This window comes from Heliangelus exortis, chromosome 7 (genome assembly GCF_036169615.1).
Source record: "Heliangelus exortis chromosome 7, bHelExo1.hap1, whole genome shotgun sequence".
NCBI classification, from domain to species: domain Eukaryota; kingdom Metazoa; phylum Chordata; class Aves; order Apodiformes; family Trochilidae; genus Heliangelus; species Heliangelus exortis.
In genome coordinates this window covers 25764778-25792699 of record NC_092428.1, presented here as the reverse complement: position 1 = coordinate 25792699, position 27922 = coordinate 25764778, and the positions used below count along the sequence as shown (strand labels likewise).

Here is a 27922-nt window from a genome sequence, read left to right as displayed (position 1 = left end):
TGACCTCAACTTTGGGCACCTGTGTATCCACCCAGATCAGGGTGCTGTGGAATTACAGAGGCTCTGATCTCTGGCTTGAGTCAGAAAACACAGAGGATCTCACTGACCTTGCCTGGGAGATCCAGTCCTGCAGAACTCCTCAGAAATCCTAAAATAAGGAAGATTTAAACCTAGGTGTCCATTTTATACCCTGACCCCAAATTCTTCTGCAGGCTCTGTGGCCCAAATCTGTTGGTTTCCTAAGTTTACACAATGTGTAAACATCCACTTATTTTTGTCTTTCTGTGTGTGTGACTGGTCTGGAACCACAATCTGGGCTTTCTGGTGAGACATTATGGCCCTCCTTGTTATCAAGCATATATAAAGAAACAGGGGAGGCTTGCAGGAGGCAGGTTATTACTTTGGGCATGAGAAGGGCCTCACAATCTTGAACAAACTGATTCTTCAGGCTCAAGGGATCTTATTCAGCCCATGGCTTGGACTTGATCTCTCAGGTCTGCCCACATTGTGATGATTTGGAGAACAAGATATTTGATCAGGTATAGTGTAAATGCCTTGCTAAATATGATATAAGTGGTCAGCCTCACCATAACGTTAACAAACCATTTGAAACACAGATTAGCTTTGTTCTGATGATTTTTAGCAAATACTGTAATTACATTATCATTGCTGTAATGCTATAAGTTTCAGTGCAATTACTCCAAGATGGATCTAGTCCCATATTTTTGACAGTAAATAAATCTCTCACTATCTTCTCACAGAAAAGTTATCTCCACATACATAATACCCCTTTTAGGTGAAAGGTAGAAAATAGAATGAAATCCATGAAACAAATTTGGCAGAAGTGCCAGCTGGTGTATAGTAGTCCACATTTGCATAAGAAACAAGCACAAAGTGCACCTAAGTCAACCAGCATTTGATACTTGCCCTGATCAAAGGTGAAGGCTCAGGGAAGGGTTAGGTTTCTCTCAGTAATTGCACACACAGAAAAAGGAAAGCCATTAAATTGCAAAGCAGACCATTGAGGTTTGTTGTATTTCCCTGCCTCTTTCCAAGCCCACTGAATAATCTCAGCACTCTCAGTATCTGTAAAGATTTTGACAAAGAGCAAATGAAGGCCTTGTTGTGGATTTCACCTACAAGGGCAGCTTGTCTCTCCAGCTTTGTTCCTTGCATTTTGATGCAAAACTCTGCAAGTATCTCCTGTCTGGTTCTTAGAGAAGAAAACAGGTTCTGCTGTTTGTATGTGCAAAGGATATTGTGACATCCAGTTTTCATTGGTTTGGATAAAACAATAAACCAAAGAGCCCCTTAGCTTCATGTAAGGAATTGATGGGGTAATGAGGATCAGTGAAGATGTCTCATTGATACCAAGATGTGTGAGGTCTGGTGACATTTTCCTAGAGGCTGCAATGTGTTGATGATGGTGTTTCCAATCACAAAAACCTGGCATAGGTGTCTGAGATAAGGGGTGCATTTACTCCACTGGCTGGATCTGGAAGCATGTGGCAACTGCTTTGTGTTGGTAACTGGTTTGTGTTGGGCCTGATCCAAGCTAATGGGTCCCGTTGGAAAGGCAGCACTGTGCTGGTCCAGTCAGACTTGCCCTAGATCCTGAGTCTACAGTGAGCTGTGCTGTGTAGACTCATTGCCTTGAGAAATAAATACCCTATGAACTTCAGCATTATTTTGCCTTTTACAGAACAAATGCCTTTCCAATAGTTACTCATGGCACATGGCTGGTCACTCACTTCAGCATGTGGTTGAGTCACCACCCCTGGAGATATTTTAAAGAGTATAGATGTGGCACTTAGGGAATAGTTTAGTGGTGTAGTTGGGAGCCGTAGGTTTATGGTTGGAATTGATCTTAAAGGTCTCTTCCAGACTAAATGATTTTACTCTATGATGTTTCAGCCTCATGAGCAGACAACAGAATCATGCAGGTGTGTAACAGAGCTCCTGGCACCCACAGATACCCTGCACCCTAGGTCTCCAGGTAGCTGACATTCTTCAAACAACTCAGAAACAGAAGAAATCAGAGCAAACTGTGTTTGTGGAAAAGGGAATCACATGAAAATCAGAGGTGGAGGTTTGGGTCAGCAAAAGAGACAGTCTTCTGCTGTACACTCCCCTGTGCATCACCTGTCTGTCTTGCCTACGCAACGCTGAATCATATTTTTCAGCAGTCACCTGCAGCCATGTGCTTGGCCAGACAGTGCTGCTGTCAGTATCTGTAACTGCTGGGGTGTGCTTGAGCACAGACTTTTAGCTGAAGAAGAATTCTCTTGTCATTTCTCTTGTTCCAGGCATTTACAGAGGAGTTTACAACAGCAGAGCTTGCCAAGCACAGAACTGTGGCTGAAGTAAATAATCAGATTTCAAGTTCCTTTGAATGCCTCATCCCGTTGCTGTTTAGTTTTGCCAGCGTATTCAGATGAATATTCTTTGGAAGCTTGTCCGACAAAGTTCTGCCTGGAATTCACTACTCTTGGAACAAAACATCAATTTCCAGCTGAGTTTCCTTGAAGCCTTTGTGTAGGTAAGTGTTTTGTTTGGTGTATTTTTTTGTGATCTGTCTTGGAGCTAGCTAATTATGCAGGATAAGGATTCCAGGCTTGATTTAATAAAAACATGAGACATGTAAAAACAGGACCAGAACTGATGACTTACACTGGTCACATGAGACCACAACCATCCTTGGACTGCCACCTTCTGGAGATGCCTAAACTTGCCAGACGCTTGCTTCATTTGCCTGAATGAGTCATATATTGTATTAAAAAGTGCTGTAAAGTGGCCAAGATATCTGCAGCTGTGACACAAGACCTCTAGGAGACTCATGTGCTTTTGGAGTGGCATCTGGAAGCCAGGCAGAATGCTCAAGGACATCTCAAATGGCACTGTCTGTCTGTGTGTGGGCACCTCAATTGAAAATGAGGCACACTCCTCTGGTTGGCTTGATATTAGTCTTTTTTTTAGCCTTGGAAGTCTGAGCACTCCCGCGTGCTCTGTGGCACATTTGTTGGAAGACCCTCAAAGTGTTCACTAAGTACCCAAGAGTGGCTACCAGATAGAAGTTACAGCATTTCTGGGGAAAAATAACTTTGAATTCTACAAGTGGGGACAACTGTATCTGAATCTTCCATAGCCCTGGTCAAGGGCTCTGACCACCCAGCCTGTCTCCTCCAGCTGCCCTTTGAAGAGAGCACAGCTCTGGCTGCTGTTCTCAGCTGCAACCAGTGCTGCTGTCCCACTTGGGATGTGTCACAGCAGAACTGCAGGCATTTTCTGCTGAGGATACATGGATTAAGTGTTTTGTAGTGGCATGGTGTTGCTGGGGAATTGCATTCTGGAATCACCTGAATGTGGCCTAAATGGCTTCTGAGGTGCTTAAGTGCTTTTTTGGATCTCAACCATGCTGTCCTGTATAACACCTTGTAAAACTTTTAGTTCTTGTTATCTCAACAACAGGTCTTGATCTCTTGGCAGCGTGGGCAGGGGATGGAGGGGGGAGGATTTTAAGAGGAAGGTGAGAAAGAAGGTAGAATGGAGTCTTTGTGTCCTTCATTAGTTCAGTCTTCTCAAGTTGGCAGCTGGGTCTGACACAGTAACCATTGCTCTTCTTGTTCCAGTGATGCTCTTTCCTGTTATCCCCACTGCTGCTGGGAGGGTTGCAGCAGTGTTTCTTAGCTTGGGTTGGGGGATGTCACTGCAACTGTGAGAAAGTCTGGAGCAGCTGCCCAATTCCTGGTCCTGATGCATTGGCCATAAATAATGCTGTTCACTCAGCCTACATGCCTTGCTACACAAGAACTGACAAAAAAAGGACTGCACTGCAGTGGGTAACGTAAAAATTATTAAAGGCAAATTATTCCTCTGCTGTCCCTCAGTGGCAATACCATTGACAGCTGATGAACTGGGCTCAAATGTAGTCTTCTTATTTAAAAAATATTTATATTAATAAAGCAAAGAAAAATGCAGTGGCAAACCAATAAAGAAATTCCAGAAGCAGGAGGAATGCAGCATTATTATAAAGGACTTGATTGCCACCTAGCTTGGAACTGCCTCTCTCCTTTCATGTTCCCAAGCCTGGAAGCCTTTCCTCAGATTCTCAGACTCTTTTGACCTAGAAGCCTGAAGTACTCCTGCTCTCTCCATAACATGTGGACCCTTAGCTGAGCTATAGACACCGTCTCCAGCTTCCTGATTACCTGATGGCCTGAGCCAGATGAATTATGAACCTTCTTTGGGGCATCCAGGTAGGATTGCACACATAAAGGACTGGTAAAAATCAGGTTCTAGAAATGCCCACTGTAATTCCTACCCTGTGAAGAGTTAAGATCAGTCATTTTACCTGTGAAATAATCTTTCAGTATCTCTAGTGCTGCCCTCTGAAATAAAGCACAGCTCTCTGCACTCCTGTCGATAGCAGCTGCTGATTAAAATCACAGTCTGGTTTCTTGAGCTACATAATCCTTCTAGTTATTCTTAGACCTACTTTTCCTAGCACACTGTATCCATTATCCTAGTGTTGTCTCCGTTTTTATAAGTTTGTGATTTTTCAGCAGACTGATAGCATCATGCTTGGAGACAGTCTCTCTCTCTGTGAAAGGGCTCTGTTCATTATAAAGAATTACATTGCTTTGAGAGCTACATGGATCAAACTTAACCATATTAATTAGGTTGTGCTGTGCTTGTAAAGTGATAATAATAATGCTTATCACAATCCTAGTACCATTATCTCTATTTTGCAGATAATGGAACTGAGCCACGGGGAGGCAAAGCCAAAGGTATAGGGCCCTTGAGCTGGCCTGCCTGCTCTTATTTCCCCTCTGTCTTTCAAACACTAAGCAGCTTGGAGAAGAAGCTATCCAAGCAAAAGCTTTGGCTGGGTCTGTCCTGTGAATTAGAAAATCTTTCTGGTGAGCTGCAGGATGATTGTCTGCACTGTCATGCCTTGTTTTCTGGAAACACAGAACTCCCGTTTCCTTCAAGGGCTATTTTGCTGCCCAAAGTCCTAAATTCCCCCTTGTCAGTTTACCATTCACACAGGACCTTGTGCCCTATTAATAGTGATTTGATGACTCACAGTCCATCACCAATTGAGTGGCTCAGTGGATTTTCCCCTCCTGATGCCAGAAACAAAGTTTTTCTTCCCATTTTGTCAGTACATAGTCTTTAGAGCATTCAGCCTCCAAAAAAAAAAAAAACCCAAAAAACCTTCCCATAAATAACAGACCAAATTTCAGACCAGTTAAAGGATAAACTTTTCTTCAAATTGCACCACCACAACAATGATGATATGCATTGAGACGGGGCTTTCAATTCACCATCCTTTTAGTAGCAGAGAGGTGTTACAGGCTTCATGTAGTGGGATGAAGGAGAGCAATGAAGGAGACTTTTCAGACTCTTAGGTATTCAGCACTTATTAATTTAGGACTCAACCAATTGCAAAGAAACAATAGACATTCCTTTTTTAGCTGGCTTTTTGAAGTTATACTAAATACAAGAGTATGTATATACTGCCCATATACAGCTCTTGGGAGATTTTCACAGGTCCTCTCTGCTGGCCAGGTTTGAGAAAGCTGACACCTTTTTTGCTGCTGGGCTGTAGCTGCTGTAGCACTGATTCACTCCAAATCAATTTGATCATCCTGTGGGACGATCATAAATACTATTTGCTAGCTTTTAAAATTCCTGTTTCTCTCTTCTAGTGTGGCTCACAGTAATGCAATTGGATGAAGTATGCACTCTGCAGAAAGTGATCATTTCAGTCTGAAGTAGCTAAACAGAGCACTGTGGCCATTTGCAAAATGTTTGCAATTTTAATACACCAGAGACATTCATGTCATATTTCCTGCAAGCTATTTCAGAAAGTATGACCTTGCAGTTCTCTTCTCCTACGAAAATCCCTCAGGAGTACAATGATCTGATTACCTTCTGAGGGATTCACAGGGTTGTTGTCCTCAGAACCCCACTCTAGCTCCAAGTAGTGAATTCTCTAGGACAGGCTGTGCTGAAGACTCTCCATTGATTATGCTGCTAATGACGCAGGAGCCTCTGCTGCTGTTTGTTTATTCTGGAGATAGCTAAAATTAGAAGCTGACCCTATGTTCCTGATTAATTTTAAAGGCAAAAATACAACTTACTGATTGGGTTTATTTTTCTGAAAATACAGTCTCTAATGCCAAAGCTTAGAAGGTGTTTTCCTTGACTTGTTAGTCAGTTCTTAAATTGTTTTAGTCAGTTCTGAAAATGTAAGCGGATTTTGGAGTATTCTGATACACCTTGCTGGAAACCCTTTGGAAAAAAGGATGTAGTTGGTATTATTTAGCATATATAAAGTCAATGAGTATGAATGTGTACAAGATGCAGCGAAGAGAATGTATTCTAGGTTTGCAATGTTAATTTCAGGCTCACGGAAACCTTTACACAAGTTTAACTCCAGACACCAACTGGCCAGGAGATGGTGTTAGTGGTGTACTATAAACAGACAACACATGACACAGAAAAGCAAAGTTACTCACACACTCATAGGAAATCTGGTGAAGACATTTCACCCTCCTCTGGGTGTTTCTCCAGCTCTTGGACCTTTCAATGGCCCATTCTGATGATTTGCATTATCCATAATAAGTTTAATTCAGTGTTGCTGTTTCAATGACAAGCAACCAATGATAAAAATGCAAACAGAATTTCCTTGAAATAATTTCTTTGGGTATACATTAATTAATTTATAATGTAGACAATTTATTGTCAGGTGATTTAAAACAGAATAGATAACTCGAGCATAGAAAATGTGAGTGGAATAAGTTCCTTCATCTAAGTTCCTTCATCTAAGTTCCATCATCCAGACATTTCTGACTTCTCTTCCAAGCTCTAATTTGTGGCTAGCAACAAGTAGTTTAGAAAGATGTTCCTCTCCAGGACATCAAATGCTACACGTTTCCTTCCTCCCTCAACTCTTGTCAGGAGATAACTCTGCTGAGATCCCCAGTTACAGAGTGATCTAAGACATTTCATTCTCCTATCAGAGTTTTAAATCCCCATGCCAGCTCATTTCCCTTCTTTCTACTCATCATCTTCCTCCTGTAGTTGCAACCCTTTACTTTCTGCCTGGTGTGCCACTAACACCACATTGTCTGCAGCTGTGGCTCTGTCATGCCACCTTCTGGTTTTGTGGGCTGGCTTCTCACCTTCACACCTCCTTAACATTTCCCTTCCCACCATCCTTCTGTTTGGTTACAGCTTTCATTGAGCTCAGCAAACCTTGGAGCTCACCCAGTCTCCTTCACTTCATGATTTTGCCCATGTTACCTAAATATGTGTCTGCATGAGATTTTGTTTGCAAATCTTTTCTTCCAAGGCTCCCTGACTTTGTGCAGGGTTTCAGTAGTGGTTTCCTGCTTGCTCTTCTGCCTTTGCTCCTCTCCTGGGGATTATTCCATCAGCCAGGAAAGGCTCTGTGGGCAGCAGATGATACTGAGCAGTCGATGGTGGTTAACTTACACAGTTCCTTGGCATCAGGCTGCTGCTATGATCCCAGGTTATCCATGCATGGTTTTGCATTTTATCAGCTATTTTAATCAATACCATCCAAAGAGAAAGAAATAAAGGCTCTTGTGCTGCCTCTTCCTGTGCAGTTGTTGTCAGCCTGGACCTTTTTCGCCTGACTATGCTCCCTTGAATTGAAGTAAGGAGGCCAGGTACAGCCTGAGTTTTGCTGCTTAGAGGCTCCAGCAGCTCGAAGGAGAAATAAGGAAAGAGTACCTTGATATTTCATTGCTTTGCCTTCTTCAGGGAGGTTTCCATGGCTCAGCATGCAAGGCATCTGCCTCAGCCTTGCCCGATGCATGGACTGTTCTTGCCTCTCATTTTGCACAGAGCACACAAGAAGGGGCAGCTCCTCTTGTCCTCTTAGTTTTCATTTGTCTGTCCATGCCAAAGTCTGAGACATCCCAACTGGTGGGTTTTATAGTTCTTGTGCAGGGATATGCCCTGGTATTTGTATCTAAATGCTGTATATAGCCATGTTACAACAGCAATTATCTTCTAGATTTAACATACTGGACAAAGTGTCCCAGGTGGTCTGGGAGAAGAGCCATTGGGATTCAAGGCCACAGAGACCAATGAGGCTGATGATTTATTTATGTGATTGACTGTTGTGATGGTAACAGCTATTGCCATTTGGCTAGAATGCTCTAAGTTTTTATTTATTTATTTATTTTAATTACATAGCTATTCTATTAAAAAACTTCCTGTTTGTGGTCAGATATCTTAACTCTAGGGAGTCTTGGCACCTGAATACCTTTACAATTTTTGCTCTAATTGATTTAGATGGCTAATTCATATTTTCAAAAGAAGTTATTCAAGAGTCTAAATCTAGTGATTTTCAGGGTTGCAAAACTGATTGTCCCCGTGCCATTATTATTGTGCATTGGAAGCTTCTCTGTCTATATTTGCCAAATAAATCTATTGCACTTTGAGTTTCACGCAGAACAGCTTTTTAAAATATAACTCCTATCTTTCACAAAGTACCTTTCCCAATGAAGCAACTTTGCCTGCAGTGTTACTGCTTTACAGTGAGCTGAGACTGTTCTTCATCCTGCAAGTACAGGGCAGCTCCATCATTTCTGAGGGCTATTTATATTTATTGCTCTGGGAATACTGGCAGAGAGGGTCACTCAGAAAAGTGATACTCACTCTGAATATGATCTGTTGCCCTTATTTCAAAATGAGAGCTGGTAAGGAGATATTGCTTCACTCCATCAGCAGAGTATATCTATAGGATACAATCAATATTTCCATAGAGCCCATTATTTCAACTTTTCATCCAAATTCTGCAGAGAATGTCTGTGAAAATATCGTGGTGTTCTTCAGGATGGAAGTTCTGAAATTTGATCAATTGTGCAGAAAAAGCAGGAAGCACTTCTTTGGGAAAGTTTTCTGTCCCCCAGAATTCTCTGAAGTCTTTTCTCCCAGTAATTATATAGGCTGCAATTTTTACTTAGGAAGGGTGGAGGGGAAAATCTGCTTGTTCAGTATGTTTCTTTTAAGACTAGTCTTTTAGAGATTGAAAAGGCCTGAGTGTGTGAGGGAAATTGAGTTTGAATACAAAGGGCAGTTAATGAAGAATTGGAAATTTGTATATAAGAAATGAGAGAAAGAAGAAAACAGGGTGGTTTGTGTCCATATATATGGAATTCTAAGGAAAACAGCATCAGAATTCAGGAAATATTTCGTCAGTGGTTTGCCCATACCCACAGCACAAGCTTAGTAAATAAGTGACTACCCAAGGTAAGGATGCCAAAACAGGAACACTTTTAACAGGCTACTGACTGTTATTATTTTAAATAGGCTTTGTATCCTTATGCTTCTCTTAGATATATAATGTTAAGAAATACCTTGGGTGTCACAGCATTATATTTTGTTCAAATATTTCCTTATTTTCACAAGGCTATCTTTGAGATAAGGAAGCTGTTGATTACAGTTTCATTTAATTACTACAGGTAAAATGGACTTCAGGAAATTACTATCCTCACTCTAGCAGGGATTTCTGTTGCTGTAGTGATGATGTTTTTCAGACACTGTTTTGGAAAAAAATTCTAGGGTTATCATTAATATATAATTATGATAATGAACTATGATGGCTTTAGTTTGCCTTCCTGTAATGCCAATGTATATCTGAAATAAGATAAGAGTCCTTAGGTGACATTTACAGTGATTATATTAATTAGAGAGGTCTTAGGGTAGCATTACCACTTTATAGCCCTTGGACTGACTATTTTAATAGTCCATATGCAGGGACAATACTTCAACTTATTTTGGTGAATAGGAACCATCACAGTGGCCTGGGAAGAGGATGGCTTTAACTGGACTATGAGTGCACCTTTGACTGAGAAAAGTGGAACCCATGTCCAGTACCCAAAAAGACCAGTTTCAGGGCATGTCAGCCTTTATTTTCTTGTGCAAATCTCTTGACTGTGAAACAAATTTCTGAGAATCTGGAAGAAATTCGGGAAATAAAAAAAATTTTGCATAAGCTCTCCCCATCCATTGCTGTGTCAGTGCCTGAGTAACAGTACTTGTCTCTGCAACCATAACTCTCCTGATTTTGCTTTTTGCTTTCTTTCAGTGCACATACTTATTGAACTTAACATTGTTAACTGCATCCATTCAGAATGCCATTGCAGTGAGGAGTCCTCTTGGTTTTGTATTGTATTGGCCAGTTCTTTTTGTCACTTTTATGGAGCGTATGGGCACTTATCTACAAACAAAATACATTATAATTTCCTAATGAGTCCATTTTTTTGCTCATTTCCCTCTTGCTGATGGTGTTAAAAAGACTGCAGGATTGACATCCATGTTACAGTTGGCTCAATTCTCAATTGCTTTGGTAACACTTCAATCACAGCTAAAACACAGTCTGGTTTATGAAAGGCAGAAGAAAGAAAACTACAGAGCTTGGGTTAGAGAAGGGGTGAAGAGTGATATGTGTACATGTGAAGAATTAGGGTGTCAAAGTAAGCTGGATAATTGTAGAGTGGTCTGGTAAACTCCAAGGTAGAACTAAATTCAGGTTGTGTGCAGATTCTGGTAACTCAAGACATTAAATTTTTTTACTTGTAGAAAAGGAATATGATTTTCTTTAATCATTGTGGAAAGCTCTGAGAGGCAGAGATGAAGGAGAAAGAGGCAAGCTGCTCAGTCCAGGCACTAATTAGGCCCAAGGTCTCTTGAAGAAGTTAATGAGTTTCTAAATAGCCAACTAGGATGGAAGGGACCGGAAGAATAGTCAAGCTCCACATCCTGCTTTAATTTTGCCCTAAAGTGAGAGATACCTTTAGGGGATCAAGACAATGTTTTGTGGTTAAAAGTCTTCTACTAGGAAGCATCTGCTTCTGATGTGAAAATTTTTTCTTACACAATGCAAAGGGAAAATGTAAACATATTTTTAGTCTCTCAAGACTGGTGATGATTTACATGAGTAATACTTGAGCCTTACTGCAGTGCTCAGGACAGGACTGATTTTCACTGATTTTAGCTGTTGTGGTCTCCCTGACCCTGCCTTTGGCTGTGCTTCTAAAAGCATCTGGCATGACTGCTCTTGTTTGCATTTCTCCCCCATCTTTGTATGCCAGATAACTTTTGTCATCTTCCTGACCTTGCTGGGTAAACATTGCACTAAGGCAGCTTTTGCATAGCATTCATTTGGTTTTGAAAAATATCAAAAGGCAAAAGAAATGCAAGCAGGTAAGTGAATGAGAAAAAAGAAGAAATAAGATGGGAGGCCAAATTAGCACAAAACTGGGGGAGAGGGGAAGATATGTACTTAGGACTGGAGAGAAAATGACTGTGGAGGGGTGTGGGCTCTTCTTCAGTGTGTGGATGCTGCTATGCAGATTTATTACCCCGAGTCAGGAGAGAGGTGCATGTCTGCTGGCATGAGTTGTGGATGTTAAGTGCATCCAGTGGCTCAGCACCCACCTGCTGATACATGAATCAACAGTGAGGATTTGCTCACTCAGGTCTGCAGCTCTCTAGAAGGGTCTGGTTGCTCTGCACCACTTGCACAGTGGACCTGACTTCATCAGTTTTATTCCCCACAAAACTCCGTGCTACTCATGTCTGGTTTATATTTAATATCAGGCATGGGTAAAGTACTAAGTAAAATACTTTATCTGCTATAAGATTCCCTTTTATTTTTTTCCACTGCCTTACCACTTGTTGGGACTGCATTAGAGAAGACCAATGCATTCCTTTCCAGTTTGAAATGTTTGTCATTCCTGTAGTGGCTCATGTCTGACTCACATCTTTTCTAATCACTGGAAAAGAAACATTAATATAGCAACACGCAATTAAAACAAACCAGAATCTGTTTGGCACATACAACCAATTGAGTGTGACTGCAGGGCTGTAATTAACCATGCAGTGTTTGGAAGCATTTTGTGTTCACTACCTGCCTCCCCCACACTGAATTTCTACTCCTTGTGTTGTTCTTACAGTATGGGCAAGGAGGAAAAAGCAAGGCTCAGAACTGAGACGTTTCTTGAGACCTCCTGTGGTGTGGTGGCATCTCTTCTGCTGTTCTTCTAGAATCAATGAATGGTGGTGGCATAAGTTTTATAATCTCAACATTAAAGGCACTGGTTATTTCCAAAGCAAATTGCCTGTCACCTTCTTTTTGGAAAAAAACTAACTCTCTCTCACCTTTAAAATAGGTAGCTTACAGATTATGTTCTGCTTTTATGTGATAGCAGTTGTTTTATAATAGATGTAATAGTATAAAGACACTGCTTTACTTCTTTCATGTTAATCATTCTCTGTAACTGCTTCTGGTTAATAGTCTTTGGCTCAGGACTCTGGTTAGTGGGCAAAATACATCAGTGCCAGCACCTATATAAACTGATTATCTGAACAGGATATAGCTGACTGTATGGGCATAATGTCATGAACTTCAATATTGTTCCCTTTAAATTGGCCTATGAAAGGGAATTGCCAGTGAGTCATAGGTTATTTGCACATTATTACTATTCAGAACCTGGTGCCAAGGAAACTGATTTATTCTCTGTTATTAATGTCTTATTCATTACATTGTGCAACAGATCAATTCCAAACATAAATACATGGAGTAGTCCATAGATAAGAATAAATGCTGTTACCTTGAAGTAGGTACATGCTAAATGCTAGCCCTGGGACTTGGAACTCTTGGGTAGTTTCTTTGGAATTTTTATATTCTGTTACTAGCACTTGGGTGTAATTTTTTACATTTGTCTGCTTCCTTTTTTATTTCAACTTTGAAAAAATTACGTGAACATTTTGGACTTTGTTCTGAAAGTCACCATACTCACTGGGGGGCTCGTATGTGTTTGAACTCTGGGTGTTCTTGACAGTGGCATCAACCTTTGGGAGGACGAAGCTTCACCTCAACTTTCCCACCAGGATTCAGCAGTCAAGGTATGTTTATTTTTGTACTGGTAATATTTTGTTAGGTGTAGAAGGCAGAACCACTCTGAGCTATTATGTAGCACATATTGCTGTTTCTTCCACATCTTTGTGTTCAGACTGAAGGCACTCTAGGAACTTTGGTGTAGTACAAATCCTCTTTCCAGGCCTCTCTGTCCCGTTCAGTAGGGATTTCTGCTCTTCTCTCCTAAGCCTCACTCAGTGATTTACAGAATGTTTTCTGTAAAACAACTTTCTGATCCAATTTGAGACTGCTCATAACCAAATCCCACTGCTGGTTTTAATGGTCCTCAGGCAGTGCTGGTAGGCTTGGTCATTAAGAAGAAGATTCTTCTATCTGTTTTACAGAAAAGTAGCCAGCATCTCATGCGGTCCTGCACTTACTGAGACTTTTTTTACAATTTCTAGTTTTTCCTCATTTCCACAGTCACTCTCTGGGCTGTATCTAAGCAGGGCTCTGGGGACAGGGAACAGTCCTTGGGTACAAACCAGCAGTGTGATCACAGACACGAGTATCACCCTGTGCCTTTGGCTGCCCTTCAGCCTCTGCCTTGTATTTTTAGCTTCTAGACTCCTTAGTGGATGAATTGTGTCTTCTTACTATATTTGTAGCACATTTAGCATAGTGGGTGAATTAGCAGTTCTGTCCATTCCACCTATTGTCTGTACTAAAAAGTAAATATTAAAAATTAATTCCTTAATTGTGATAAAGGTAGAATTGTACATCCCAACCCGGACATGACAAGACAGACTTGTTTAAGGGAACTTGTTTGAACTGGCATCCCAGCTTGGATGTCTTTGTCACTCAAACAGGTGCTTTGAATCACAAATCTCCTCAAGTCCAAGCTGGCATTTATTCCTGTTCAATGCCAGATCCTTTTGCTTGGAATAGCAGAGCAAACCATGCAACCTGGAAACTGTGCTGGCGAGCATATTTAATCATACATCAGCAGATTACCTATAATTAGCTCCATCACAGCTAGATCCTATGAGATCTTCAGTGGGAGGATAATGTCTGCTCCAAGAGTTGAAGCAGCCCTGCAGGGAAGATGGCAGCCCAGCTGCAAAGTACTGCTGGAACAGATTTTTGTTAAAGATTTTGATGATCAGTCTGAAATGATTTCTAGATTCATATTTCAAAGTCCAGGTTTTAACTTCCTTGAGCTGTTCCAATGGGAAACTACAGCTATGTCAGAGCTTCATGTCAGTCCTGTTCATCTATGTAAACTCTTCTTACTGTCAAGATTTGGCAACTGGAATGAAGTTTACTAGAAGTAAACCACTAGAAGTCAGTGGTTTGTCTATATTGGGGCTACTCACCTCAAGCTAATTTTGTGTTTGGTTAAGAGCAATGCATCTGAATGTGTGAGACTTTGGGATCAGATGAGCAACCCCTAGAGATGAGTGTTTATTTCCAGAGAGAGATACAGGTATAGATGCCTGTGCTTAGCTGGATGAAACTCACCCACTACATTTCTCCTTCAGTGCAGTTCAATTTTTCCTTAGCCTCTCAGGAATCTCTCAGAATTAGCAGGATTAAGCAGGATTTAGGATGATTTTTCCTATGTTGTAGGAGGCACAGAGAAAGCAAACAGAAAAGCAGGGTGTGTCAAGTAATTCATATAACTTGTTTAGACCTGCAAGTTCATTCCAGTTTCATGCTATTAATGTTTTTTTAAAAAAACCCTGCAAATTACTATCCCTTCTGAAGGTATTAGACCAACTCCTGCCTCCTTGGAGACCTTGAAGATCTAGCACATGGCCAGAGAGAGAATCACAGCTCCTCTTGGGATTGAGCTGGGGTTACAAAACTGTGATCACGATATATGCAATGTTGTCCCAGGTGATTGACTCCTCTAGATAAAGAACCCATAATTGTTTCCAATGTTGCTATTTCAGATTTTCCAACCTGATTAGCACCGTATCTATTTTCACTCATCTGAATATCTAGTATCTAGTTTCAGTCTTCTTATACACTGTCATATCAGCAACTGGATTTTCCTGAATATTGGTATCAAATAAACTAAGTTGTTGTTGGGATGTATTTAAAAAGACTGAAAAATGAATATTCTGATTTGGAGTGAGCTGCCTATGCCCTCCTTTCATAACTGTCAAAGTTGCATCAGGATTGCTTTTTGTGACTTGATAATCAAAATTGAATGTAAAAAAATTTGAAGCAAGGATGTATATCTGAGGATGAGAGTAAAGGTCAATAATACAGGAATAAAGTCAGGAAAGATAAATGGAGACATATTTGGGTGGCTATGTAGAAAACAAAGAAAAAATTCCATAATAAAAAGATGAATGAGGGACAAAGGCAAGTTAGAAGTTGGATCCTTAAAGTGGAAATAGATCAAATAGCAGATAATAAGAAAATTAAATTATTCAAGGCTTTCCATCTGATAGTTAGTTGTGTCTAGAAGTTTAGCAAAATGAATTCTGTGTGTGGTAACAGCTTTAGTCAGAATACAGAACAGGCTTTTTCAGTATTACTATACATGCTATTTTAAAACATATTGTTTCTTCAATAGGAAGAAACAAAATATGAAAATCTGCTCTATCTGAGGAGTTAGAAAAAGCATTCATTGAGTTGTTAGTTATATGTGGTAGTTGTGGCAAATGGAAAGACAGAGCACACTTCAGCCTCCTCAGCATCATCCACCACTAGATTTCCATCTCCACCAAAGAGTCAGCAGTGCACCTGCTTTTTCCTTGCTCTCAGTCATGTATAGATTTCTTTCTTATTGCCTTTTTTATATACTTGATTCTGAAATCTTATTCTTTCCAATATGCAAATCCCGGGGTTGAAATGGAAATTCTGAAGGCCTGTCAGGAACGTTTAGTCATGCTGGTGGAAAAATGTGACAACTCCTCCTAGCTTGCATTTTGCCCTATTGCCTCTCCATGGCAGGTGCTGGTTTGAAGCCCAGCACAACAGCAGCTACCAGCTCATCCTCATTGCTGGGGAAAGGAATCTTCTGTATATTGCTGTTACATTTATGTTGAATGCTTGTAGATTTTTGTTATTCCCACTGCTGGATAGTTAAACTGTATGCATCTGTGTGAGCCTGCCATTAAGAGAACTGAAACCACACATGCATAATCAGTTGGAAATTAATTTCCAGTCTTGCACCGTGGCTCCTGTGATTAATACATATGTCACAGACCTCTTCAGCATCTCTGAGATTCTTCTCCTGAGAGGAGGCTGTTCAGCCGAACAAATGTTTGAGGGTCAGGACTTGAATTTATATTATCTATTAACATTTTTCTGGTGCAAACTGTCCTCTATGGCTGAGCTTACTGGAAATATGCTTATATGCAATGCTGTCTCTGGAAAGGGAACAAAAGTTAGGCTCTATTCATAGATCTATCCAAAGATTTTTGCGAGAGGAAAACTGAAATGCTTGTCTGATCAGAAATAACACTGCAGAGACGTTTTGGTTCCTTCTATCTCAGTCAAAAATCTCTCAAGATGGACTGTTCAGGCCAGATGTTGCAGAACATACAATCATAGAATTATAGAATTGGCTGGGTTGGAAGGGACCTCAGAGATCATCAAGTCCAACCCTTGATCCACTACAGCTGCAGTTCCCAGCCCATGGCACTGAGTGCCACATCCAGTCTCTTTTTAAGTATCTCCAGGGATAGAGAATCCACCACTTCCCTGGGCAGCCCATTCCAGTGTTTGATCACCCTCTCAGTAAAGAAATTCTTTCTAATGTCCAACCTAAACCTCCCCCGGCACAACTTGAGACCTCTTGTGCCCTCTTGTCTTGCTGAGAGTTGCCTGGGAAAAGAGACCAACCCCCCCCTGGCTCCAACCTCCTTTCAGGGAGTTGTAGAGAGCAATGAGGTCTCCCCTGAGCCTCCTTCTCCAGGCTGAACAGCCCCAGCTCCCTCAGCCTCTCCTCATAGGATCTGTGCTCGAGTCCCTTCACCAGCCCAGTTGCCTCCTTTGGACCTGCTCCAGGACCTCGATATCCTTCCTGAACTGAGGGGCCCAGAACTGGACACAGGACTCGAGGTGTGGCCTCCCCAGCGCTGAGTACAGGGGCAGAATCACTTCCTGCAAATCTAGCAAAGGATCCTGGCACAGAGAGGAGAATGAAGGCAGGAAACATTCAAACTATATTTCTCCTGAAGCACAATGGTGTAACTGATAACACATTATTAAACTGTGACCACCTCCTCCCCCTCCGTAAGGCAGTAATTGCAGTATTTCTGAGCTAACATCTTCATTTATGAGTGATTGGATCAAAATTACTTGTATTTTTGGATGAAATGAGAGCTGAACAACAACAAAAATTCCCATAAAGACTAACTTGTCATCTATTCTTTCATGCAAAAATATCCTACTAGCTCTAATGCAAAGTATTATTAAACCCGTTAAGATTATTTTAGAATTGGTTGGGTCTAATATCTGACTACACCATATTAAGGCTCATGAAATAAATGAATCTGAAAGCTGAAATTGGTTACACCTGAAATAGTCACAATGATATTTTACCATGAAGTTATGAAAGGTGGGAACTTCCTGAAGTCATTCAAATGGCTGCATTGTACAAAATTGTCTAGCATTGTTGCCATCAATTCCAGACCAAACCCTCTGGTTTTTCTAAGCTCCAACTGTCACCAGTAAAAGTAGAAATTAACTAAATGCTGAAAACATCCTTCATTACATTGCTCCTATGTTGCTGCTGCAGGTGTCTTTGTCACTTGGAATTTCAAGACATTTTCTTCTTGTATGCTTTTCCTTTGGTACCCTTACTGGTCACAGATTTTCTGTCATGAAAGTTTTGTCTAGGTGTCTACAACATATCCTTGTGACTTTAAAGCCAAGGATATAAACTAGAAGTTGGTTTAGAAAATAAAATTATTTTTTAAAATTTCCTAATCTGAACTAAATAACTGCTGACTAAGCTCCTTGAGCATGAACATGTTGTTGCATCAGTAAAATGATGGGTGATACAGTAATGCATGATGTTAGAGGGAGGATACTAGATGAAAAATATTTATATTTAACTGGAATACTAGGTGTTTTAAGGGAAAAGATATCAACATACTCAATGCATTACTTTTCATTGCCAGATGTTGTCCAAGTTCATTGTGAATTTTAAACAATCCAGACTTGCTTATTTCTTCTGGCAACCAAGGCCCATGAAGCCATAAAGGTTGCAGGGGTGATGACATGGGTGTGTGTTAACCAGGTCTCAGTGCATCATATATTTCTTTCTTTTGCAGGACCTGGCATTCAGCAGTCTTAAGGGGTCTCTCAAGTTAATTATCTTTTCCAACATCCTACCAGGCTGGTAAGTATTTTGTAATTTTCCAGATAACAGTGATTCTAAACATGTCAGTACTTTCTGACTGTATGGTATGGGATTCATAAAGGATTGTGTTGAGAAACATTTGGATACTTTGAGAATGGGGTTAGGTGCTGATTTCTATAGAAATAGTCAATAAAGCCCTTCTACTGATCAAGAGCTTGTGAAGCTTGTCTAATGATCTGTTCTGCTTCAGACTTCTGACCTGGGATAACCCATGTCATCTGTTCATGCTGTTTGAGTGTTGTAAGAATAGCCCCACGTTCCTATATATTCTGGCACCAAAGCTATGGGAGCCATGTAAAGACAGACAGCAAGACAGATAAAATAGCTGGGGACAGAGATCACCCCTGGCACATCTCCTGGGCACTGCCCCTCTAAATAATAATCATGCTTCATCCAGGCAGATTTGACTTATGTCTGTTTTCCACACATTGAGCAGCACTGGCTGGATGTATTAAGCCCCAGGTTATTTTGTCATTAGTTTCTTGCATAAAAGGAAAAGAAAATACAGTTAGAGGTGTCCATACAGTGCTCAGGTTATTTGCAGGCAAATGGAAGGGTGGCAAATTATTGGTTCTCAGGTGTCTTACAATGGGCATAGTGAACAGAATTATTCAGGGCAGAGCAGCTTCTTTTCCTTCAGATTCCCTGCCTGCTTTTGCAGATATCTTTTTATGTGTTCCTTTATTGCTATTTTTTAAATTGACAAAGAAAATCCATGATTAAAAACAAAGTCTGTGGAGTGATATTTTTTACTTAAATGTTAGTTAAAGCAGTACAATTAGGATGCTGTAGATGACAGACCACTACAAAGAAGCATTAAAAAAATTAAGAGATGAAGGTAAAGGTAATTCAGAAGATAGGAAATAAATGCTTCATCACATTTCTGAGATTATTCTGTACTCATAGATCCTAAGCTTGTGTGTAGAGGTTTTAACCATGCATACTGAGATAAAATAGCACATTGCCAATGGTAGGCAAGGAAAAAAGTGGCCTATCTGATGATATTCTGCTTTCCAAAACAGAGATGCTAGAAACCACTTTGGAAACCTATTTCATTAAGAAAAAAATTATGTTCCTTGCTGAAATAGGTATGGTGTTTTCAAGCATGACAGAATTAGAGGTAACTTGTAGCCAAATGTCACATTGAAGAAAACACCTTGTTCAAGAACATTCTTTGGTGTTTCATTCCATTGACACCACTGTGCTCTTAATGACTTTGACAAAGGGTATTTAGTTTTTACTGGGAAATGGATGCAAATATATTCTGGTAAATCAAATTGCCAGCATACAAACAAAAGTGACTTTTTTTTTTTTTAACTGGGAATTTAGTTGAGGGAAAAGGCATATTATGAGTAGATAAGTTATTTTGCCATTTTTCACCCTCAGAAAACAAAGCTAAGGCTTAACCTGGATAATCATGTAAAGAATGTACTTTTTAAAACTGCAATTTCACTTCATTCCCCATGCAGTCTGTTTTCTTCCTGGGGCTCTCCCTCCCTCACATTTATGTTCTCATCTAAGAAGAGGAAACCCTGCTATTCCTCACAAGCAGTAGGATTAGGATATGTATCTCTGAGCTCAACTCCACAGATATGGCTTTTAATGGCCCTGCCACTTTGCACAGCCCCTACCCCTCCCTCTGTTATTTTTCCCACCTTTCTGCTTCCTCCAGTTGGAGCAGTGTGGTGGGTTTGATGATAACTGATTTTTCAGGTGGGTTGTTTCCCCCATCCATCTCACTGCACACCTCCCATATGAGTAATATATTTTGGCATTAGCAAGTTTTAACCAAAAAACCCAAAGTAATTATACATTTTCTCTATGTTGAGAGAGGAGGAAAAAACCAACAGAAGAAGTGATTCAGGTTTTCGGGTAATTCTTAAGCCTGATTTTTCAGTGATTGGCTGAATGTTGTTTAGGCATTTCTCAGTGGTTGTGTTTGGAGAGATGGAAGCCTAAGGAAGTTTAAAAGGGGACATGAATTGCCTGCTTAGACTAGTGGCTTAGAATTAAAGTTGGATGGGTGGATCCTTACCAGGCTGTGAAAAATGTAAAAATCAAATTTTCACTTCTTTCAGCACTCCTGTCCCTCTGAAAGCAGCCCAGGTCTGTGTGCCCTAATCATTCAGTACTGAGTATTCTTGATTCCAGCACATTACCTATTAGTCTGTCATGAACACATCAGTCAAGGGAGCAGGAAATGTTAGAGGTAAAAAAAAGCCCTGTAAGCATCTCCTTCCAGGCCTGATGGTGTTTGAAATGCTTGACTGTTTTCTAAAAATATAGTGTAGTTAAACTGTGATAAACTACGCATCTTTCAAAAATATAGTTAGGTCTTGCCATGCATATGGGTGTTCTATAATGGCTAGGGAAAAAAAAATATTCATTTTGTTATACCAGTAGAAATTTGGAGTCATGCCAATTTCTGTAGATAAAAAAGTGGCCTGAATCTGTCCCACAAAGTACTGTGCTTAGCACTTTAATGTCTGCAATATAAAGTATCTAAAAGGGATCTTGGTGTGCTCCTTTAATACAGAATAAGACCCATTTATCAAAAAACTACATCAACTTTTAAAAATGTTCTTAAGATAGTACAAAGATAATTGGGTAACATTTCTTGACATTAGAATACATGTTCCTATGAGCACAACTGCCTGAATTTAGACATATCCTGTGACCTAAGTTAACATCTGAGATGAAAGTAGTAGTTGAATTAAGTTATAATTAAAGGACACTCATAAACTTTGTGTGCAGGGAAATAGAGTATGTTTCTCACCCCTACTAAATTTGAGACAGCTGCAAGGCCCTGGCATCATGAAGGCATTTTCAGACATCAAACTCCAAGCATGTGAACAGCGAGTGAAAAATGTGATGACAGGAGGAGAGAGGCCCAAGTAACCACAGTGCACCAAAGGATCTGTTTGCTAATGACGTGTTTGTTTTAGACCAAAAGTTTATTATTGCAGTCAGGAAAGATAGGAGTTGACTTGCACACGCATTTTGTGGCAGTGTTGGCCAAAGTTTGTACTAACAGGTTTTGCAGGAGAAAAAGTTTACAATGAAAAGTGACTTTGTGGTAACTGGATCTTAAAGCTTGCAAAATACTGACTGCCAGCAGCTGGAACACAGAGCAGCATCCCCTGAAATGCATTGGACATGAGAAAAAGTTTTGTGCAGGTGGAACTGGCTTTCTGGCACTGCTTTGCTGATTACTCAAGATCCTGTCTGTGCCATGGATTTTCATCTGTCAGTGGTGTTTGCACTAAGTTGTGTAACTGCTTCTTAATGCCTGTTACGTAAGGATGCATGGATTGCAGCTCCATGAGGTGTCCTGCACAAGTCACAACTGATAATGTAAGCATGGCTTCAAAGGTTATTCTCGGTTGAATTAATTTTACATTTATCAAAATCCTCCCTACAGAAGTCAAGTACTTGATTTCTACAGAAGGAGAGAACAGAAGTTCAAACAGGACTCAGAAAGTCTGTAGCTGTGGTTGTGCTGTAATACAGTAATTTTTTGTGATATTTTTACCATATCTTACCTGTGTGATGCAGCTTTCCTGTTATGGGTGGGAGTTTCACCACTGACTTTTGAATGCTATGATTTTACCCTGAGGGTCTCAGGCTATTTCAGTTAAAATACAGTAAGATCTACATAAGGAGACATAAGAAGAAGACTTACCCAATGGTCATAAGTTACATCTACTGTGTTAGCCCTTTTTCTTGTATTTAGTCTAATTAGGCTAAGTCAGGATCTGTACTGGGGAAAGAGTCTTGGATGCTGCACTAAATACAGTGTTTAGCCTAGGATAGGAGAAATGGAACAGATGGGGTGAGGAATCCTAGTTTAGCAAAAATGAAAAAAGCATTTACATCCAAGTCAGAAGTATCATAGACAGAGTTGCAATCTGAAAAGTTGTTAGCTATAATAATGCTTACCTCCTTTCCTTCTCTAACACTAATTTAACAGCTTTCTAAATGGTTATTTTACCCCAAGTTAGACTTAAGGCATTTCTTCGTTGTGCTCCATCAGCATATATTGTCTGGTCTGGTCCCCTGAAAATGCATGACTTGCTTGGTATGGAGCCTTTTTTGAATTCTGAATATCAACTGACCACACAAACAAGAGATGTGGCACATCCGTGGTCAGAAATCATCTCATGTAGATTTGCAGGAAGAACAGACAGAACAAAGAAGCAGACAGAGGATCATGCGACTGACCACAGAGTCTGGCATTCAGACTCTGAGCATGTATTCTTCTGCTTCCAAATTTTGCAAGTACAGATATGGATGACTTTTTCTCCAGATCTGCCTGACCCAGGTTTTATGAGATTCAACCAGGCCTAGGTTGAATGAAATAAATCATGGAATAAAATAATAAATCATGAAGAGCTGATCAGGAGTAGATAACATATCTATGCTAATACTTGAAATATTAGTTAAATTATAGTAGCGAAGACATTTTTAGACGCAAGTTTTCCTAGTGTAAACAATGAGATTTTGCTCCATCTTTCATCATACTAGGATTATTGATAGTACCTCCTGGCCCAGATCTACCAGAAGAGCTGAAACTGAACGAGGAAATGGACAAAAATCTCAGGATGAACCCACAATTTAGTCTGGTCCCAAGGCTGATATTTGCCCCATATACCTCCTGAAAGGCTGCAGAAACTGTTAACTCCATAGGAGCCTTCTCCAGTTCCCAGTCTGGCCAGTGCTTATCCAGTTTCTCAGTGTTCCACCATGACCTCATAGCTCACACAGGTTTTCTTTCCTATGGGTGTTTTCCCTGAGAAATTTCTAGAGAGAAGGATCCTTCTTGCTCATTGTTTCTGTCAACCACCATTAGCCTTTAAAGAATATTCTATACCTGTTATAGTGTGAAGCCATCTGCTTAGAAGATGGATAGCCCACACTCAACATAGTACTGTAGATAATGTTATATACCATTTTAATGAGAACAGTTTCCTAATAATACATAAATAAACTTTATTTTTCTAGGAAATATTGTGGGAAATACTTGCCTTTCTCCTGTGGCATATTGGTGGCTTATAGAATCATAGAATTATAGAATTGGCTGGGTTGGAAGGGACCTCAGAGATCATCAAGTCCAACCCTTGATCCACTCCCGCTGCAGTTCCCAGCCCATGGCACTGAGTGCCACATCCAGGCTCTTTTTAAATATCTCCAGGGATGGAGAATCCACCACTTCCCTGGGCAGCCCATTCCAATGCTTGATGATTAACTTAAGCTTCAATATTATTTTTTCTCCATTTCTAACTAATGAGAATGACAATTTATAACAAAAATGTTGTTGTCTTCTAGGTGCCCTCTTGCATACAATCACTTCTGCATAGTTTTTGCTCCCCCAAAACATCAATTTTTTTCTTCAGTTCCCATTTAATTGGTAGAAGTGTAACACGAGAAAATGTGAAGAAAGTTCTTTGGTGAAAAATGGTGGTGGAGAAATATGACTCAGCTTGAGATATGGAGCTCAGTTTGGTCCTGGAGACAGTGTAGTAGCACAGGTAGAAAAAGAGAAGAAAACCTTTTGTAAGGAAAATGCCCATCTGGTATATTCTGACCACTGTTAACAGAATGCACATTCTGTTATCTGAATGCACATTCAAAGTGCACAAGCCTGCCCATTACTTTTTGTACTTCATAAAATCAGACTGGTGTAGTCAATCAGTAACACTGAAAATTTAGAAGTTCAACCACAAAATGCAGAAGTGGTAACCAGGTTTACTAGGTTTCTTTCCCAGCTCATCAGAAGAAATAAGACACTTGCTTCAAGAGGCTCCTCATCTTGCCTTTAAACCTGAATTCTGTCAGTTATGCCAATTCAATTATCCCTTTATGCCAATTTTATTCTTACCTGAACTACTGTGACACTTCTGGTAAATCATGCTGATGGACAGGTGCTCACATTTGCCCAATCTTTTAGTCTGGATGAAATGTGTTGTGTGTAATTTTGTGTCTTTGCAAGGCAGGTGTTTTAAAGGCAAAAACTGATATAACCTTCTCTTGTACCTCAGGTTGGCTTGATTATGTCCTAATGAAAGGCATCAATCCTTTCCCCAAAACACCCAGCTCAAAACACCCCTGCCATACAGCCTAGGATGCTTTGTTCTCACTATAGTAAAGTTAAAAAAAAAAAAAGAACCCTCCAGAAACCACTGTTCCTTTAGCCCTGCTGTAGGAGAATGAGAGGGAAAAGTGCATTAAAATAAGGAAGGCACACATGCTCCTGCCTTGTCCTACATCTGAAAGAGCTGTGGAGTGACTCAGTCCCAAGCCCACAAACAGCTTTATAAAACCAGCTTGTCATGCTAGGCTACATGTAATTTTCCTGAAGCAATGTTTGGTCTGGTGTGAAATACCAAGCTAGTAATGTGCACTGCTCTTTTATCAAGGGGCAAGGCCAGAGCAGCCAAAATATCATCTCTTAGCAAGGTGTGATGTCCTTTTCAAGACCTCTGCCATTCCAGGTAAATTTCGTGGATTAATTAAGCAATTTAATAGTTAAGGGTATACATAATATTTCTGCTCTCACAAAGATGTAAGATCCTTGAGAAAGTATTAGGTTATGCTTGAAACAGTTAAAAAAAAAAAACCTAAATTAGTATGTTTTGAGTTGAAACTCTGTTATTTTGTAACTGAAAGGTCTGCTTTTGCTGGGGCGATTGGGATCCTTTTTTCTGAAACAATCACTGATAGTTTGTGAAATACAGCACTGCCATACAAATGTTGGCTGGGTCTTAGGACTTGAACAAAGACATTTCTCTGCAGTTCCCAGATTCAGGGCACACATAAGTGGGAGTGGGAAAAAAATGCTTTTGTTTGGGAAACACACTGTGGGAAAATTGCTTAACGTGATTTGAATGTCAGGACTGGAATGTGACAACTGGTGTAGCCAGAGTAGTGCAAAGAAAAGGCCAAAGACAAAAAATTACTTTGTCAGGTTTTGCAGTTATTTTCGTAGTGCTGAAACAAAACATGTGGTTTCCTTCTTGTTGATTGTGTTCATAGATAAAATTTCAGCTACATAAAGTTAGTTGTACCTATATCTTTGATAAACTAAAGCCTGGAGGGTTGTTATTAGTAGTGAGACAGACTTAAGGAGAAAAAAAATCACTACAAACCCCAAAACTATATCTAGAAATCTATGGGAAGTTTTAGTTCCTGTTTACTTCTTGCCAGATTCAAATCAGCAAATCCATTTTGTTGCCTGAGTAAATTGAGATGGGGGTTGCTGCCCTTTGAAGATGGCTTGGAGATGGCTTGCTCTTCACCTGCAAAAGAGATAATCAAACAGGATATTGGAAAATACTAACTCTGTAAAGCCTTCATTGGAATATACAGCAGCCTGCATCAGAATCACACCATCAGGTCAGAACAGGTGCCTTGACACATTCCTAACCCTTCCAAGATGGGTGCCAAGGAAGGCTCCAAAATTCTGAGAAAATTTCCCAACGAACAGGTTGTGTATATTCTGTGTCAAATATATTAGGACTTTTCCAGTGGCTCAAATGGCAGCTACTTGATTAAGATCCCAAATAGTAGAGGGTAGGGGTGGGACGTAATGTGAATGAACACCTGGGTCATAAAATCTGTTGCAAAAACTTATGTGTGCTGGCAGCTGACAAAGCTGTCTGTGATCCCAACTTCCAATATCTACTGTGCTTTAAATTAAAAAACATGAAAAGTCATTCTAAAGCCAACCACTGCACAACAGAGCAAACTTGAGCAGTGAAAACTGCCTGCTTTTTAGGTACTGACAGAAGACTTGCCTAGCATCTCCTAATAATTATGGCTTGTGCTATTCTAGAACAATTTTAATCTCTCAAGCATGAGTCACAGAAAATTTGATAAGATCACGATTTTGTGATTTTTTTAATGAGATGCCTTTTTTTCCAAAATGGTCCATCCTGCTCTCAGCTCTCAGATAGATGTCTTTATTTCTATTCCTGTTCCTTGGTTATTTGTGTTGAGGGCTAGAAAGCATCCCTGTTTTCTATCTGATTTTCTGAGGGCACCAGATGGGTAGAAACTCTTCTGTCCGTCTTCTGCAGGGAAGTTGACAAGAAGGATAAGTCCATTTATCTTTATGTAAAAGAATTAGTGAAACTTGAAATATCTGCAATCACAAAATGATATTCCCTACACATCCTGATTTTTAATGATTGACAAATGACTGATGTATTTGAGGTATCCAGCAGTATTTAGGCCTATATAGAGTAAATTCGTTGTTTCATCTGTGTTATATTTCAGATAAAATCAACTCTTAGGCAAAATGTCAGCTTTGCAAGTACCCTCAACAAACAAAAGCAGGGAACTGAAATAACAACCCTTACAAAATGTGCCACTTATTCATGGCAAGCACATTGCTATGGCAGAAAATTGCTTAAGGCCTGAATATGGAATAATCTAGTTCCAAATTCAGTCATTCAGTATTCCTAAACTAAAAATGTGGAAAATCTCTTTGGATAGTTAAGATTTTCTCATCTGTATGTGTTACTAGTATGTGTGTAATTGCTTCATTATTATACGGTGCTAAGTTTTCAAAGTGGAAAAGTTTTATTTCGTTTTAACCCAACAGTGCTTTCTGTTAGAGCAAAAGCCTTTTTTGTACTAATCTAAGCAACATGTTCAAAGGGAAAGGTAGGAGCAACTTGGGCTGAAATGCCATTTTCAAAATTAGAGTAATATATGTAATATTTGGATGAGAAGAAACTACAGAAACAGTATATTACACAGGAGTCACTGTACTCTTAATGAATTTTGCATTTGGTCTCAAGTTAAGGCAGATGAAATAGAAGAAATAATTTGTCTCCAAAGGAGATATAAAGTACACTCAAAGCATTTCAATGTACAGTCTTATCAGTCCATTTCATGGTCACTTGCCACTCTCAGATACTCTTAGTATATTGTACAGCAATGGCAATACTGCTGACATTGAGTTCTGGAGCTGCCAAATTGCATATTTGTTATCATTCATAGTCATGTGAGGTCAAGTTCGGTCACTGCCAACAAAGAACCTTTGTCTGGCTCATTACTCCCTTCTCATGCAGCTTTTGTTTTCCTCACTTTTGTAGCACTCCCCGGGTTGAAAGTTTCTTTTAAAGAGGATGCTGTGTACTCTTTTGTAAACGTGTCTCCTTTACTAAAAGTGACATCATGGGAATCGCTGGAAGCGAACTGGGAGCACAGACCCGGGGCAGAGGCGATGTGAAAAAAAGTCCCCCTCGTCCCTTCTCCCTCCTCCTCCTCCTCCTCCTCACAGCATTTTCTAAGGAACAGGTACTTTGTTGCACTTCGTTGGAAGCATCTTGAGGAATTTAAGCATAGAAAGGACTAAGCATTATTTTTTTTTAAACAAAGAGTCCTGCAAGCTCTTTCTCATTTGCAGGCTGCTCTGCACGATGTGGTCAGGAGCTTATTCATACAAAGCCAGGGTTCTGCTGGGTTGCCATCATATGCAAATCATTTCCCTGGACTCCTTGGCACAGTGAACACCCCAGTTTAAGTTTAAAAAGAAGGATTGCAAAACTCAGGCTTGCTCCCACTCTTACTGGGATAAGTGGCAAGCCTCCCATTGGCTTCAGTCGCAGCAGGATAGAGCCTCTCTT

The 27922-nt window shown here is 40.1% G+C and overlaps 1 protein-coding gene across 6 annotated transcripts in view; it reads right to left on the bottom strand.

Annotated features, from left to right (window-relative positions):
* Positions 1-22455, bottom strand: part of TECTB (tectorin beta) — a 33638-nt gene extending 11183 nt beyond the window's left edge. For 3 of the 6 annotated variants that reach the window (XM_071749435.1, XM_071749439.1, XM_071749436.1), the window contains exon 1: positions 7765-7917. Coding sequence is in view for 1 of the 6 variants with exons in the window: in XM_071749434.1 (XP_071605535.1) it covers positions 7765-7849 (85 nt within the window). In the remaining 5 variants the exon portion in view is untranslated. Of the gene's footprint in view, positions 1-107; positions 149-7764; positions 7930-14425; positions 14523-21972; positions 22095-22229 lie in introns of those variants that run through there. The other 3 variants (XM_071749437.1, XM_071749438.1, XM_071749434.1) reach the window with 3 other exon arrangements.
* Between the last annotated feature and the right edge of the window lie 5467 nt (positions 22456-27922).